The 13,738-nt window shown below is 39.5% G+C and overlaps 3 protein-coding genes across 3 annotated transcripts; all 3 read right to left on the bottom strand.

Moving 5' to 3' along the window:
* Positions 1 to 223: 223 nt before the first annotated feature.
* Positions 224 to 5,679, bottom strand: edem1 (ER degradation enhancer, mannosidase alpha-like 1). The gene is made up of 12 exons (XM_079579160.1): positions 5,101 to 5,679; positions 4,071 to 4,143; positions 3,772 to 3,875; positions 3,520 to 3,691; positions 3,243 to 3,426; positions 2,900 to 3,074; positions 2,323 to 2,443; positions 1,906 to 2,076; positions 1,305 to 1,378; positions 1,137 to 1,233; positions 778 to 960; positions 224 to 526 (listed from the first exon to the last, which is right to left on the bottom strand). The coding sequence occupies exons 1-12, from the start codon at positions 5,565 to 5,567 to the stop codon at positions 437 to 439; spliced, it is 1,911 nt and encodes a 636-aa protein (XP_079435286.1). The 5' UTR covers positions 5,568 to 5,679; the 3' UTR covers positions 224 to 436.
* Positions 5,680 to 6,110: 431 nt separating this feature from the next.
* Positions 6,111 to 10,964, bottom strand: arl8ba (ADP-ribosylation factor-like 8Ba). The gene is made up of 7 exons (XM_079578224.1): positions 10,746 to 10,964; positions 8,948 to 9,028; positions 8,758 to 8,831; positions 8,585 to 8,678; positions 8,444 to 8,511; positions 6,972 to 7,042; positions 6,111 to 6,891 (listed from the first exon to the last, which is right to left on the bottom strand). Exons 1-7 carry the CDS (start codon positions 10,866 to 10,868, stop codon positions 6,842 to 6,844), a joined length of 561 nt encoding a protein of 186 aa, XP_079434350.1. The 5' UTR covers positions 10,869 to 10,964; the 3' UTR covers positions 6,111 to 6,841.
* A 382-nt stretch (positions 10,965 to 11,346) lies between these two features.
* tnfrsf18 (tumor necrosis factor receptor superfamily, member 18) lies at positions 11,347 to 13,376 on the bottom strand (the record flags this gene model as incomplete). Its single annotated transcript, XM_079578671.1, has 7 exons — positions 11,347 to 11,708; positions 11,908 to 12,018; positions 12,096 to 12,166; positions 12,240 to 12,354; positions 12,748 to 12,879; positions 12,966 to 13,091; positions 13,283 to 13,376. The coding sequence occupies 7 exons, from the start codon at positions 13,374 to 13,376 to the stop codon at positions 11,608 to 11,610; spliced, it is 750 nt and encodes a 249-aa protein (XP_079434797.1). The 3' UTR covers positions 11,347 to 11,607.
* Between the last annotated feature and the right edge of the window lie 362 nt (positions 13,377 to 13,738).

Here is a 13,738-nt window from a genome sequence, read left to right on the forward strand (position 1 = left end):
ATTAACACCTTTCTTTGTGTTGAATTGAAAAATAAGGAAGTGGCATTCTTGCAATACAAAAATATAATTAGATTTAAAAAGAAAAAAGAAAAAAAAAAGACATGGATGACTGAGAACTCCCACTGTTACATAGTGAAGTGGCTTGGTATTGTTTGACCAATATTTATCAGTTAGTCATAAACAAAAACATCTCAAATACATTCAGTAACATAGATGACAGCCCCGAACACTCTTTTCAGATATTGCCACCGGGCGAATTGGTTTGGCTGACCAGGCTTAGCTTTTTTTTTGTCTTTCTTTTCTCCAAAATGGTAGTATTTCTTATGTTGATCCCAAGCAGCAGAAAAGATGCAGTTTGGTTCGGTACTGTTCCCTTCTAACCTTGTTCCTTCGGCTTGTGTTGTTCTGAGGTGACGATTTGTAAAGAGTTTGGCGATTAAAATAGTCCCACCATGTGATCGATCTGCCTCATGTAGACGCTCTTCAAAGGCAGGTCGTAGCGCTGCTCCTCTGGTATTCTGTTACACTGGAGAGAAACAGATACATGTATGAACTTAGCACTTGCACGGCTATACAGTATGACCTGACATTGATAGTTCATATGCACAGTAAAATAAAATATGTACGCAAATGGCTCTGCATCAAAGTGTAATGATGATAATAACAATAACGCATTAGTCACAGCGCTTTCGTTGCGAGGCTGTCGATCTCCTCCAACCTCAAATAAGACACTCACCCGCATTCTTACAAGGGCAGGGCCGAGGAAGTGTGACTCACGTTGCTGGTGTTGCTGTGATGCCAGCTGTTTGACTGCGTCTGGCTGAGAGCTCCGTCCTCGCAGGGGCCCAGGTCGCTCCACTGACTCTCCCTGAAGCGTTTGTCGATGGGCACAACATGTCCCTCTGTGGTGAAGATGTACTTATTATCCGACCTATGCAGCGGGTTGTCCTCATCAAACAGCTGGGATCACAAAAAACAAACTTGTTGGACAAATGGACATGGGAAAAGACTTGCGTATTATGATTGATTGATAACGCATTGACAGTAAAAGAAAAATATCTACCCAATGAATTCAATCTAATGCAGTAGAAGGGTTGTTTGTGGACCAGTTCATAATAACAAACCATTCGACCTACCAGATACAGATATTTGCACGTTTCGCTGAGAAAGAAGCTCTCCATGCGATCTTCTTTGGATTTGTCAACAACGTGGTGGAGAGTGGCATACCCACACCTGCAAACACTGCAGTTAGTGTCTATAAGCAGGTGTATTAAGAATATATTAAATATATTCCACAGACACACCTGACTTTGGCATTTGTCTCAAGGCTCTGAAGGATGTCCATACCAACGTGAAGATAGAAAGGGTTTTTGGTTGCCTGTGAGAATAAATAAGCAAAACTTGTAATTCTTTGAGATGAAACAAAATGGCACAAAAAAAAAAATCACAATTAAAGGGGACTATACGGAGTTTAAAAATGTTAAAAACAAGTATTTTCCTCCCCCTACATGTTCCAGCCATGTCCGAATGTGTAGAATGAGCCCAGACCTGTTCACCACAACTGCCTCTCAAATCCTGCACTCACTCAAAAAGTTGTTGCTTCGGGTCTAAAGTGCCGTCATGCATGAGCTTAATATAGAGACTGCAGTTACACGCAAGACCTGAGGTGGCAGTAGTGAGTATATAATGACCAACTTGCATCTAGTCTCTTTAAAGGCATGATGAACTACAAAGACCATATTACTATTAACCATGGTTACGGGTTGCTTTTTTTGTGTGCTTTTTTACATGATTTAACAAAATCTTACCACAATATTGCTAAAAGATATAGTATGATAATGATTTAATAGAACAATCCTAGAAAATCTAATCTTCATACTGCACTGCGTAAGTGGGTTGTGATACCTGATAGAGAAGGTAAGTGGACTCCACCAGTTCAGGCCTGAGAGGGTAGAAGAGCACTTCAGGGGCCTGCAGCTGCCAGTTGTACCGCTCTGGCAGAGCCCCAAAGCGCTTCCAGATGGCATAGTAGAAGGCATGCAGACAAATGGCGTTATCCACATCCCCATTCAACACCTACAGCAACAAGAAGCAAAAACATGGGCTCACGATCTGACAGAAAACACATCTCGCCGTGTGTTAGCGCTGGACAATTCATGACAATAAATCAAAATAGTATAGTTGAATTTTTGAGGCAGAACTATATCTGCAAGTATGAAGTATAAAAATATTCTAGTACTATGTGAATACAATAAATAAATGCAGGAAGCTGAAAGAGTGCATCAGATAATGCTTTTACAATATCATATATTTAAATCTGACCTGCAGCCCGGGGAAAAAGGCCTGGAGTGAGTCGATCCATGTGTTCATGATTTCTCCACTGAACATGTTCACATTCACGTACAGAGGTGGGTCTCCCTCTCCTTCATTACACGACTCACGCCTGGGGATTAACAACAACATGGATGATGACAGTTTACACTCTGCCCAAAACGAGTTCATTCTTTTCCATTTAAATTATTAGTTATATACATTTGAGTCTAGCAACTCACATCTTTGTTCTATATAGTATAAAACTGTAGAGAAAAAATAAATAAATAAATAGTGCTTAAACATATAAATGCCAAATTCCTTCAAGTTTTTAAGCCAACACTACTCCCTTGAGAGGACTGGGAAGAAGAAATACTTAATATATTGTTATATACTATACGTTTCTATCAATTTGTGCAAAGTGGCACTATACACAAGCTAAAACTTTTGCCATTTTATCAAAATATAAAATATTTATGCAATATAAATGCACCAGGTGTATATTTCTTGATCAAATGAGATTACATTATCTATCTTTTTATCCACTAAACCTGATATCCAAGTCACTGCCTTTTAAAACAGGCCTCACCCTCTCCGCAGGTGGATTTGGATGCTCTCATACGCAGACTGGAACATCCTGTAGTCCTCCTTCTCCCCAAAAAGGATGTACGACTTCAGTAAATATTCATAAAATGAGTCCATGCCAGCGCCAAGGCCACTCTGCTTCGAAACCCACTGGCCTGTTTGGATGTTGACTACATTTCCTGCGAGAGGAGAGAAGTATCTTGTCATTTCAAAATGTTACAATGTCCCTTAAATACACAGAGATTTAGAAGTATGGCTAGCTGTTTGTGACTAGTATATCCCAAAACTAAAAGTATGATTTTGTGGTTGTATGTGGTGCTTCACATGACGGAGAGTATGGACTGTACCTAACAAGCCAGTTTCGTTGCTCCGTAGCTTCCACAGAGCTCGGACGGCTCGTCTGGCCACCCACTCAAAAGTTGAGTCGCCAATAAGTCGACTCAAGATCCCAAATTCCACTAGCAGAGAGCCAGCTCCAGCCGTGCAGGTCTCATTGATGCTGTCAGGGGGGACACCAGTCTTCAAGTTCACCTGTATTTAACATACAACCCAACATTAGACAGACAGCTTCTCTAATTCTTTCACTTTCACATCAACAAATATGTTAATTTTTTTTGTCCTTACCCTGGGATAAGGAATGCCTGTGTTGGTGTTCTCAAAGGCCGGCAGCAGGCGAACAGCCAAGTCGTGAGCCAAATGCAGCAGTTCATTGTCGTAGTCTTCAAAGCCCACTTCTCCAAACGGGTGCCTGGGGTCAGTCAGGAGGATGTGTGCTGAGATAAGGCTTCCTAAAATCCTGCAGAAAGAAAGAAACAAAAAAGCAATAAGACACCCATACCCAAAAAGCATCGGATTTCATAAAAACAATATTTGTACCTGATGTTTGCTTCAAACACCTGAACAGTCGAATCCTTGTCAAAAGACACAGTATCTATAACCAGCCTCACTGCTCTCTGGAACTCTGATGCATTACCAAGCACCTAGGGGACACAGAAGAAATAGGCTACAGTATTTAGCTTTTTTTTTTGGTACTATTGACCTGGTTTGCATGAGATCTCAGGAAAATACAAAATGTCTCAGTGTAATTACAGATCAACACATGTGTGGCAGTGGAAATACATCACATATACGTGTTATCTTTGCAGGTAATGATGAATCTATAGAAAACCTCTTACCAGAAGAGTGTCAAGCGTGTCAATCAGTGTGAGTGAATAATTTCCCAAAACATCATTAATGTTGATGTTCGATCTGAAATAGTAGGGGGGAAAAAGGTATTTAGACAAAAAACACAACTGAATATAAATTAGTCAGATCAAACCATCATTGAAAAAAGAATGTCCCACAGCAACACATATTTCCCAGTGGTCCCAAATAAAGCGATTAAAACCCTGTTTGTGTCAGGGTAAAAAGCATTAATAAGGAAGAGTGTGGTTGGTTGGGTCATGGTGAGGGTTGGGTCTCGCAGTGACCTAATAAGAGAGACTAGGCTATACTGAGAGGTCATGATCACAGAATGTGACACCACTTACGGTTTACGGATGCTAGACGGCAGCTGCCTGCAAGGTAAGTAAACCGGAGCAAAAAACAAACAAACTAAAACAAACAAACTTTTGTAAACTTTTGGTTGTTAAGTGTGAGTCAGCTTTCACACTGAAGAACTTGACTTTCATTTATCATCATTTCCAGGATGACTAATCATAATCTAAAGACTAATTATGCATCTTAATCATTGGGTAAATGCCATGTGTTTTTTGGCTGGAGGTGAATAAAATCTAACTCAGGTCCTGGGGCGGGTTGGGTAAAATTATTGCAATCATTAAAATTGGTATTATTAATCGATTTCTATTGAATATTAAGGCCTCATACGCATTGTTCTGGGGAGTGTATTGGCAAAATGTTGAATGCCTTGGCAGTAAAGCTCAGAAATGTCTAATATGACTCAACCCATAACACATTTCTGTACATGTTCAACACACATAATGACAATAGTCTTGCCCCCGATTTGTTTTGAATTTAGCAATGAGGTGTGACTGACCATCCTGGTACAAAGCTGGCAGTGGCACCATAAACAAACCGTCGCATGTAAAGCAGAGGCAGAGCTGTGACACTGGTCTGGCCTGCAGTGTGCGCAGAAGAGCATTTGCCTCGTTGAGCCAATGCAAATATCCACAGTTAGAACTTAGAAGTGTGTCCCGGGAGACTCACGGGTTTAGCACGTCTGGTCCCCTCCCTTCACAGTCAATAGGGTTGAGCTCATCCTTGGGAAAAGCATATTTCATATAATTGTCATAGCCGAAATAGAACATGTCTCTGGCCATGTCCCTCATCTTTGTCTTGAGAGAGTCCGGGAAGGAGCTGTATCTTCGGGCGTACTCGTCCTGGTTCCCCTGGAACAGCCCCAGGTAGGACCGCTGTGGCTGCTGTCCCACCTGAGCGCAGGTACTCGCTGGCTGCACATATCTCTTCCCTTGTATTTGTTGGGACCACGTTTTGCCCTTGGACGCAGTCCCCTTGTCTTCCCTAAACAATAGGTCTAGTTTTTGCAAGTTGAAACCAAGGTGGAAGTTAAATCCAAAGCTGACGCCTGGTCCGAGTCCAAACGTTAGCCACAGCAAACAGCTGAGAGACAGTCTCAAAACCACGAGCCCCACAACTAACGACCTCCATTGCATCTTTGCCGCGGGAATATGTTAAAACGCATTCTTTAGGTTTGCAAATCCTCACTCTTTTTAGATCTAACTAAGTACACTTGGTTCACAGCTTGGTCGTAGCGGTTTCCCTTGACACGCTTCCTGTCAACAAATCAGCCCCTCCCTAATCTCTATTCTGATTGGTTCTCTGGAGGTGATGTCCCGCCCACAGCGCACAGCCATTGGACCATGCGCTGTCCTTCACTTATGCTTCTGTCATCGTTTACCTGACGTGTCTTACAAGTCTGTCATCCACCAATAGGAAAAGGCCACAAAGATGATACACTCATAAGGCAAGCATTAGTTCTGTTCTTCTTTCCGTTTCTGTAAATGCAAATTAGTTTCGAGTGTATTTTGGCAATTTTATTACACACTTTTTTTGTTTTTTGAAACAATAAAGTAAGCCTATTGTGTATTGTTAATAAAAAGGAGTCTCTACCGTTGCAGAGTTATCTGTCTCAGTCATATTTTAGTTTAATTGATTGCAAGACATGGCAATTTATAATGCAAAATGACAAAATGACTAAATTAAAACATTTGCCTTTAATTGTGTATATTGAGTTGGTGACTGACATAGCCCGAACAGCAGGCCCCTTTGCTTTAAGATGTGAGAGATATTGCACAAGGCACTTCATATTCTGCCACTCTTTAAGCTCAGAGGCAGCACAAGACATCTTTACATGAATGCTAGAGAACAGAACCACCCATCCAACCCAGTACAGCCGACTTTAAGTACTATTACATTCAAACTTTTAAATAGTTTCATACACAAATTCACACACATCAGTAAAAATCATATTAGCAGTATTTTTGTACATCTGCATAAACTGACCTTTCTTAAATGCATCGCCTTAAATCAACAAACCATCATTGAGGAAAAATCATATACTTTACAAAATAGTTATGACATTTCTTGGCATCATCTATGAGCAAAAATCTAATTTATGGGAGGCTTTGCAAATTCATCGCGTCTTTACCCTTAGTGTCAAACGACCAAATATAATCGACCAGGAAATGCCTAACGCTGTTCAGAAACTAACTTTCATTTAATAACTTACAGTATTACGCATTACTGATTGTAAAACATAACTGCTCCTTCAGTAATGTACTCTTGGGCCTTGTGAGAGAAAAAACAAAGCTAAAAAACAAATGTTGACAAGTATAACAGTGCAGCACATGATTTGAAAACTGTACATAATTGCAGTGATGCGTGTGTGGCTTGACAGAGAAATAACATTTGGAATCAAAGAGATTTTTCAGCTCCTTCTTGATTTTGAGTGCTGGATGAGCCACTGAAGAGTAATATCTGAAAGGGGGGTGAATAAGGTGATAAATACAGAATTATGTGTGAAACTGTTTAAAATGTTATTAGTATACTCCACTTACCTATGTTGTCTTTTTCTTTGCAGGAAATTGAGTAGCAGCAAATTTCTCTGTCTTGAATAGCTGACAGGTTCCTACAGAACAAAATCATAACATTAATTGAAATTATTGAAGTATTTTCTGAAGATGAAAGCAGTTATTCTCCATTTCTTGAAAAGTACGTCTGCTGCACACCCTGCCTTAAAGTTTTTACTGTAGCAGACATAATTTCTGTTTAAAATAGCATCACAGAAATAATAGTAAGCTGAGGTGCCTTAACCTGTCATATTTAGGTTTATTGTTAGCTGGTTTTAGCCGTAGGATCTGGCCACCCAAAGTACCGGCCACTTGAACAATTGACAATGGGTGCCAAAAATGTCCACATGAACAATTCGTCGTAATAAGTTTATATATATTATATATATATATATATATATTGACGCGTCAACGCAAATACATTTTAACGGCATAATTTTTCTAAATTGTGCGATTAACGTTGTTTGTGACCTAGTGAACTTGTAGATTCTTTATAAGCTTTGGTCACTGCTAGGCTGAGCACAGACTACACAACGGTTCATTCTTAAAAGATTTTGGGGTCCACACTACTATTTTCGGAGGAGAAAAACTGATCCCAAATCAGCAAAGATAAGCTTCAGTTTATGAGCGTGGGAAAGCTGTTCGTGTCCCGATTGGTCAAAAGTGTCATGTGATCACTGTCGGCACAACACAGAGCTACGAGTCTTCCTGAACTTCATTATAGTTCACTCAAATGGAAATAAAAGTTGAAGATTTTCCAGTGGAGAAAAGGAGATGGACATCAGCCCTGAGACGGAGGAGACAGTTGAGAGAAGCTAACGGATAGTAGTTAGCTGAATAGAAGTCCGACACAGTAAGTGCTGCTGTTAAACTGTTTGTGGTTGAAATGGAGCTGGAAAAGGTGGTTTGTGAACTTTTAGGGATATAATGGTTTTGCTGTTTGGCGTGGTCTGCGTGGGGCTGTTTGTACCACAGTTATGTCAGAGAAATGAAAAGGTATCATGGGGATTTTTCTGTCTGTATTTCACCGTCATTGGCCGCTGCATTCTGTGTCCACCTTTGGGACCGTAAAATCATCCACGCTTCTCCTGTGCATTCAAAAGCAGGCTTAAAAATCAAACATGTTTGATTTTCTGAGTTTCTACGACTGAGGTTTTGTCACGTCTTTCTGCCGCCCACATTCCTAATGAATATATTATAATATTTTAATCAATTGACAGCACTAATATATATATAAATTAAAGTCAGTAAAAGTCAGGATTTGCTTCGAGCATGTTTAACCTTCCACTGGGAACACAAATAGGGGAGAACATAAATGAAAGAGTATCTAGAGCCATATCTGGTTGCTCCTCATCATAATTAGAATTGGTTCAGTATAAACGTCAGATAAACAGAGCAGAAGATACTACTCATTACTGAAGATGCAATGTAGTCCTTCGCTGTGCCATTTTTATACTTACATTTTCTCAATAAGCTGCTTTTCATCGAATGCATTAGGAAGATCCCTTTTGTTGCCAAGAACCAAAACCTATGAATACAAGTCATTAATCCATGAACAAAAGCATATCCAGAGGAAATGTGGCTTTTTGGTAAATACTTACAGGAATTCCTTGCAATTGAGGTTTGTCTAATAAATTATGAAGTTCGTTTCGCGACGCCTCTACCTTTTCTCTGTCTGCTGCATCAACCATGTATCTACATATAATATAAAATGTTATTTTCAAGTGTTTCAGAACCACATTATCCATAATTCAGACGGAAATGGTAAACTTACACGATTGCATTGACTCCCCGACAGTACCGCTCCCACATGCTCCTGAACCTGGGCTGCCCTCCTATATCCCATATCTGGAAGAAGAAAATTAAGGCTCATCACACTTTCTTTAGAGCAGTATTTTAAGAGGAAAGGAACTGTACAATTAAATACTTATAAGCCAAGAATAGTAGTATTACTAGGAGTGTACCTTGATGGTCACATTCCCTTTGGTGACTTTTCTCATATTGAATCCGACTGTTGGTATCATGTCTTCACTGAAATGTCCAGACTACAAAACAGACAGGGGAAAAAGATATTTACAAAGTTACAAGAAACATATTTATAGAGTAGAATGTAGTTCACTATATATGGAATTTCCAAACATAGGGGGAAAAAAGAAGCTGATGTCTTTATAGGCCATTACTCACAGTAAAAATGTTTTTCCAATAACAAAAAAGCAACAATAACCCTGACTTTCTTAATCTTCAAAACTAATACATAATAGTGGCTTTAGTTTGTTTTTCCACATAGATTTGATTGAGAATATAGGATACAGTGTAGGTGATCTTTAATTGTTCTACAATGTGTATTGCAGCAAAAAGTATATTTCCATCCCATTTTATTTTCCTATGGCTTGTTTTTAAACTCTGGGTCTTATGTGGTTAACGTACTTTTCATTTGTCATCTAATTCAGGTAAACAAAGCCGGGGCAGAAGATACTCATTTCAAAATCTCTCTTCTGCACTGCTTTTATTCACAGTCATATCTCAGTTATAGTAACATTTTTGATGTGGCTTACACACACACACACTCACTGCACATGACTTCAGAGTCACCTGACAAAGCTAAGTGGAAATGGGTGCAGTGGTCTTATGACTGAGGAGGAAGGAGGAACCACCGGTGACTGCAACAACCCGTCAAAACCAACCGCACACTGACGAAAACACTCACACCTCCACCAGACGACTGACACAATTCAGGGACTTCCTAAGTCACTTCACTTTCAGCGTCAAGACGCTGGAATGTAGCTTCACCACTGGTTTGTTAGGGACTTCCTGTAAATGTACACTTAGCTTGTAGCTCTTGTGCATGGACTATTAGAAACCGTGTTTCATTTTCATAATTAGTTTCAGAGGAAAGGCATGCACATTCACATCTCTAACCCAGTGTGCTGGATCAAAAAAACAGTACAGTGAAAAACTATAGATCCACACGACTGTGATGCTTTTAATGCCCTTCATCAGATATTCATTTTCCTCACTACTCCCCTTTGAACAGTTTGGTGAAACTTTAAAAACATGATTTAAAAAACATTCAGTTGTCAGTTATTCACTCAAAAAACAGCTGTCAGTTTAAAAATCAAATTTCTGATATTTTTGCATCTCTTTTGCATTTGTTTCAATCACTATTTAGAGTTTTTTCTTTATATTGCTTTAAGCAGGGGATTTATTAGCGTTCCTTTATCAGGTACAATTAGAAAACAAATCTAATCAGGATAATCATTTTCAAGAGCCAATTTCTAATAGTTTATTTACTGGGCAATATTTATTATATTATTGGAGAAATCTCGAGCCGATCAGGAGCAGTAGCGCAAAGCCACAGTCAACAAGTCACAAGAGGTGTGAGACCAAATCCACCGCAGTTTACACGTCTGAAAACTGTGTTATGTGTCTGTGTTCCTGAATGCTACAAACATACCGGAAAAAGTGTGTCAGAAGTGGGCTTACAGATGTGCTAACTAGTTTCAGCGTGCTATACAGTCATAATAACACAGTCACGCCTGACTCACACAGTCGTCGCGCAGGTGAGCAGAGAAAAGGAAAGCTGACCAGAGTTGTATTGTATTGTATTGTATTGTACTAGGATGTATAAGTGCGGCCATCATCGTTTAATCATATCAAACGTCATGATGCAAAGTGAAGCTATGATTTCTGACACATTGTTATGCTAATACTCAAGCTAGGAGCGTTAGCATTTAGCAAGGTGGCTAGCGGCTTGAGACTTACAGCAATCACGTTTACAAATGTTGTTTTCCCTGAGTACTGGAGCCCGACCAGCGTCAGCTCCATCTCCTCCTTCCAGAACAGAGACCGGAACCAGTCCAAAAGCCGGTTTATTAGCGCCAGCATCTTGTGATCGGTGGACGCTTTCCCTTGTGCTTTCTGTGTTTCTCCTCTGCCCTGTCTGGAGCACTCAGATGTGGCGTTTTGTCCAGCCAATACCAGGAAGGGAAGTGGGACGTAGTAGTCGGTCATATGATCAACCAAAACGTCCAACAGCGACCCCACTGGCCAGTCAGAGAAGTGCAGCTGGAAATGTTACAAAAAGCCACAGCGTGAAGGTGTGATCGTTTATTTAGTTTAGTTAGTAATAATACAACAATGTTACAATATGCACAATGCATTGTAAAAAGTAACACAACTCCCAAGTGATGCACACCTGTGGTAATTAATTAGGATGACACAATGAGTGCTCTATGATCTATTGCAACTACATTTAAAATGCCTATTCATTCCCCTCTGTCACATTGGCAGATTATTAATACAGTGACTGAAAATACAACCTGAAAATACATTCTGCAATACTGCATTTAATGGCAACAGTCTGTGCGTTTGCATCAGTGAGCCAGGATTGCAAATTCTGTTTAAATCATGTTATTATTGATCATCTGGAAGCTGCCATACAGCACAACTCAACAAACCTATAACCTGGTCTTGCCTTTGAATAGTTTTTTCCATTTTTATTTGTCTTTGAGTAACCCAATCCTTACATGAAATACCGACATATAGTGTGCACTATTATGTATCTCTATTCCAACTCTCTGGACAGACCACTGTAACAAAATCCCATTTGACAATATCTACATTTTTATCCAAAGCTGTCCTCTTTGTGTTCAGTTTCGACGGGTCCTATAGTCTCCTCCATTGACAGTGGACATGATTCGACAGTCGTGACCTTCATGGCTTGAGCTAAAAAACAAGAAGGAAAGAATATCGTATTTTCAGGTGTCACTAATATTTGAAGAAAGAGTAAATGGGAAGGGAGTTATAGTAGTAGTAGTGTTGGTTCCAGTGGTAATGGGGGTGCTAGTTGTAGCAAAATTATTATTTATCTATTTGTGACTGGGCTACATTATCAACCTCTCAACCTCAATGCTCATGTACTTACAAGCTTTCATCTTTTTTATCTTCTTAGCCGAGTGATAGGATAAAACCAGGGCAATGGTGACCATGACCAGGACAAATCCAGCGATGACAACCATGTATAGCGTCTGCATTTCTGCCCAAAGCAATTCCACGTAATTATAAGTCTACATTAAACATTAGTTGTATTCTTTTGGATGATGAGACTCTTACCAGGTGACTGGCATATCGCATTGTGGGTTTTATTTCCTGCAAAACGTTCCACAAATCCGTGGGCACTGCATCTGTTAGAGGAGAACTGTTACGTACTTTGCGGTTGGAGAATATATGAAAAAACAGGGGGAAACACTGTCTTACAACGTCCGTGGCATGCACACCATATCCTTCTCGTTGTAGTATTCATGATTCTGACATAAAGGTTCACATTTATATGTGTATTCAGTCCGATTGTTGAATTTGTTGATAACAACATCTGTAAAAAAGGATATGTTCAACACAAATACATCACAGCAACGGTCTCAGTTCTGAACGGATTTATTGTTTTTTGTTTTTTTTACTAAATTTAAGAGCCTTTAAGGAACTTTGAACTGTGCCAAAAAAAATTGTCTATCAAAAAACAAAAGGCCCAAAACTGACATGAATTACTACTTTTGTCTCACAAAGAAGGGAATTAAAACATTCAATTGAAACAACAAAGTTAACATTTTCAGGAACAGCAAAAATGGCACATGATTTCTGCACCCATATCAAATGTAACCATTGACCATAACTGAACTAAAAAGCACAAAAAACTTTCTTTAAACATGCCTAAAACGTTTTCATGCTTTAGAATAATTTAGTAGGATAGTATGGTTGGTAAATTTACCGGTTCTGTTGAGTCTTTCTCCACTGACGCACCTGAATTTCTCACACTTAGAGCAAAAATTGTCGGAACACAGGAAGCCAGGGCCACAAGAGCACTCCACGTCTGTGGTGGGGGTGCATTTCTGAGAATACTCTGTAGACACAGTACAGACCCCATGGGCTTCAGGTTACGTCATGACGAGGTTATTTGTAAAAATTACTGTGTTAAATTAGTGATACCTTGCTCACAGGAGCGGCACTTTTCACAGCGGTCAAAAAGATTGTGGTTATCAGAGAAGAAGCCAGGAGGACACAGTTTACAGATGGTTTGTTGTTCTCCAGAGCACTGTGTCACTACATAAAATCCTATGGAGACACAATAATATATATTGTAACTTCATTACAATTTGTATTCACTTTCAACAGATTAAGTACATTTGTGTATTACTGATTTTAATATCAGTACATGTTTACAAATAAAATGACTTCCTCCATGAACAGTCAGCTCATTTCAAAGTAAAAGCATTGCAGGACATGAAACTATCCTCTGTTCTTACCTGGTGCACACTTGTTGCAGCAGTCTCCACTGATAATGAATCCAGTGATGCTGAGTAGACAGAGGAGCTGGAGGCTAAAGTGCAGAAAGTCCATTGTGGCCAATGCTGCGCTTGTCCCTCTCTGATTTATGTTTGCTGAATGTGACGTCAGAAGCACTGTGGTTTAGGCCAACGCTTTACATTTGCATTTAGGAAGTGGGAGTGAGCAAAGACACTATATAGAGTTAGTCAACTCATGTACAGAATTATGTATATATACATTGTTTTGTATAGAATATATAGTCAACATAGCATAATACACTGTCTTTAATAGGTTTAATAGGTCATCATTTCGAATGACAAGGAGATTTATTTATTTTATCTAAAAAGACAATCCACATATGTCGAGGCTCTCTTTTTACAAAGGTTTCACAAATTTTCCATTTATTACATGAAATCCCTTTAACTGACAGTCGA

Source organism: Gobius niger (assembly GCF_951799975.1).
Source record: "Gobius niger genome assembly, chromosome: 20".
Taxonomy (NCBI): domain Eukaryota; kingdom Metazoa; phylum Chordata; class Actinopteri; order Gobiiformes; family Gobiidae; genus Gobius; species Gobius niger.

Excerpts from the sequence above, each read along its gene's own strand:
- edem1 (XM_079579160.1), bottom strand. The coding sequence starts at position 5,567 with ATGCAATGGAGGTCGTTAGTTGTGGGGCTCGTGGTTTTGAGACTGTCT. Across the intron at positions 4,144-5,100 it reads GGACCAGACGTGCTAAACCC|ATCGAACATCAACATTAATG; the intron begins GTGAGTCTCCCG and ends CTACTATTTCAG. Across the intron at positions 1,379-1,905 it reads CCACTTACCTTCTCTATCAG|GCAACCAAAAACCCTTTCTA; the intron begins GTATCACAACCC and ends TTATTCTCACAG.
- arl8ba (XM_079578224.1), bottom strand. The coding sequence starts at position 10,868 with ATGCTGGCGCTAATAAACCGGCTTTTGGACTGGTTCCGGTCTCTGTTC. Across the intron at positions 7,043-8,443 it reads AAGCAGCTTATTGAGAAAAT|GAACCTGTCAGCTATTCAAG; the intron begins GTAAGTATAAAA and ends TTTGTTCTGTAG. Across the intron at positions 6,892-6,971 it reads CAAAGAAAAAGACAACATAG|ATATTACTCTTCAGTGGCTC; the intron begins GTAAGTGGAGTA and ends CCCCCCTTTCAG.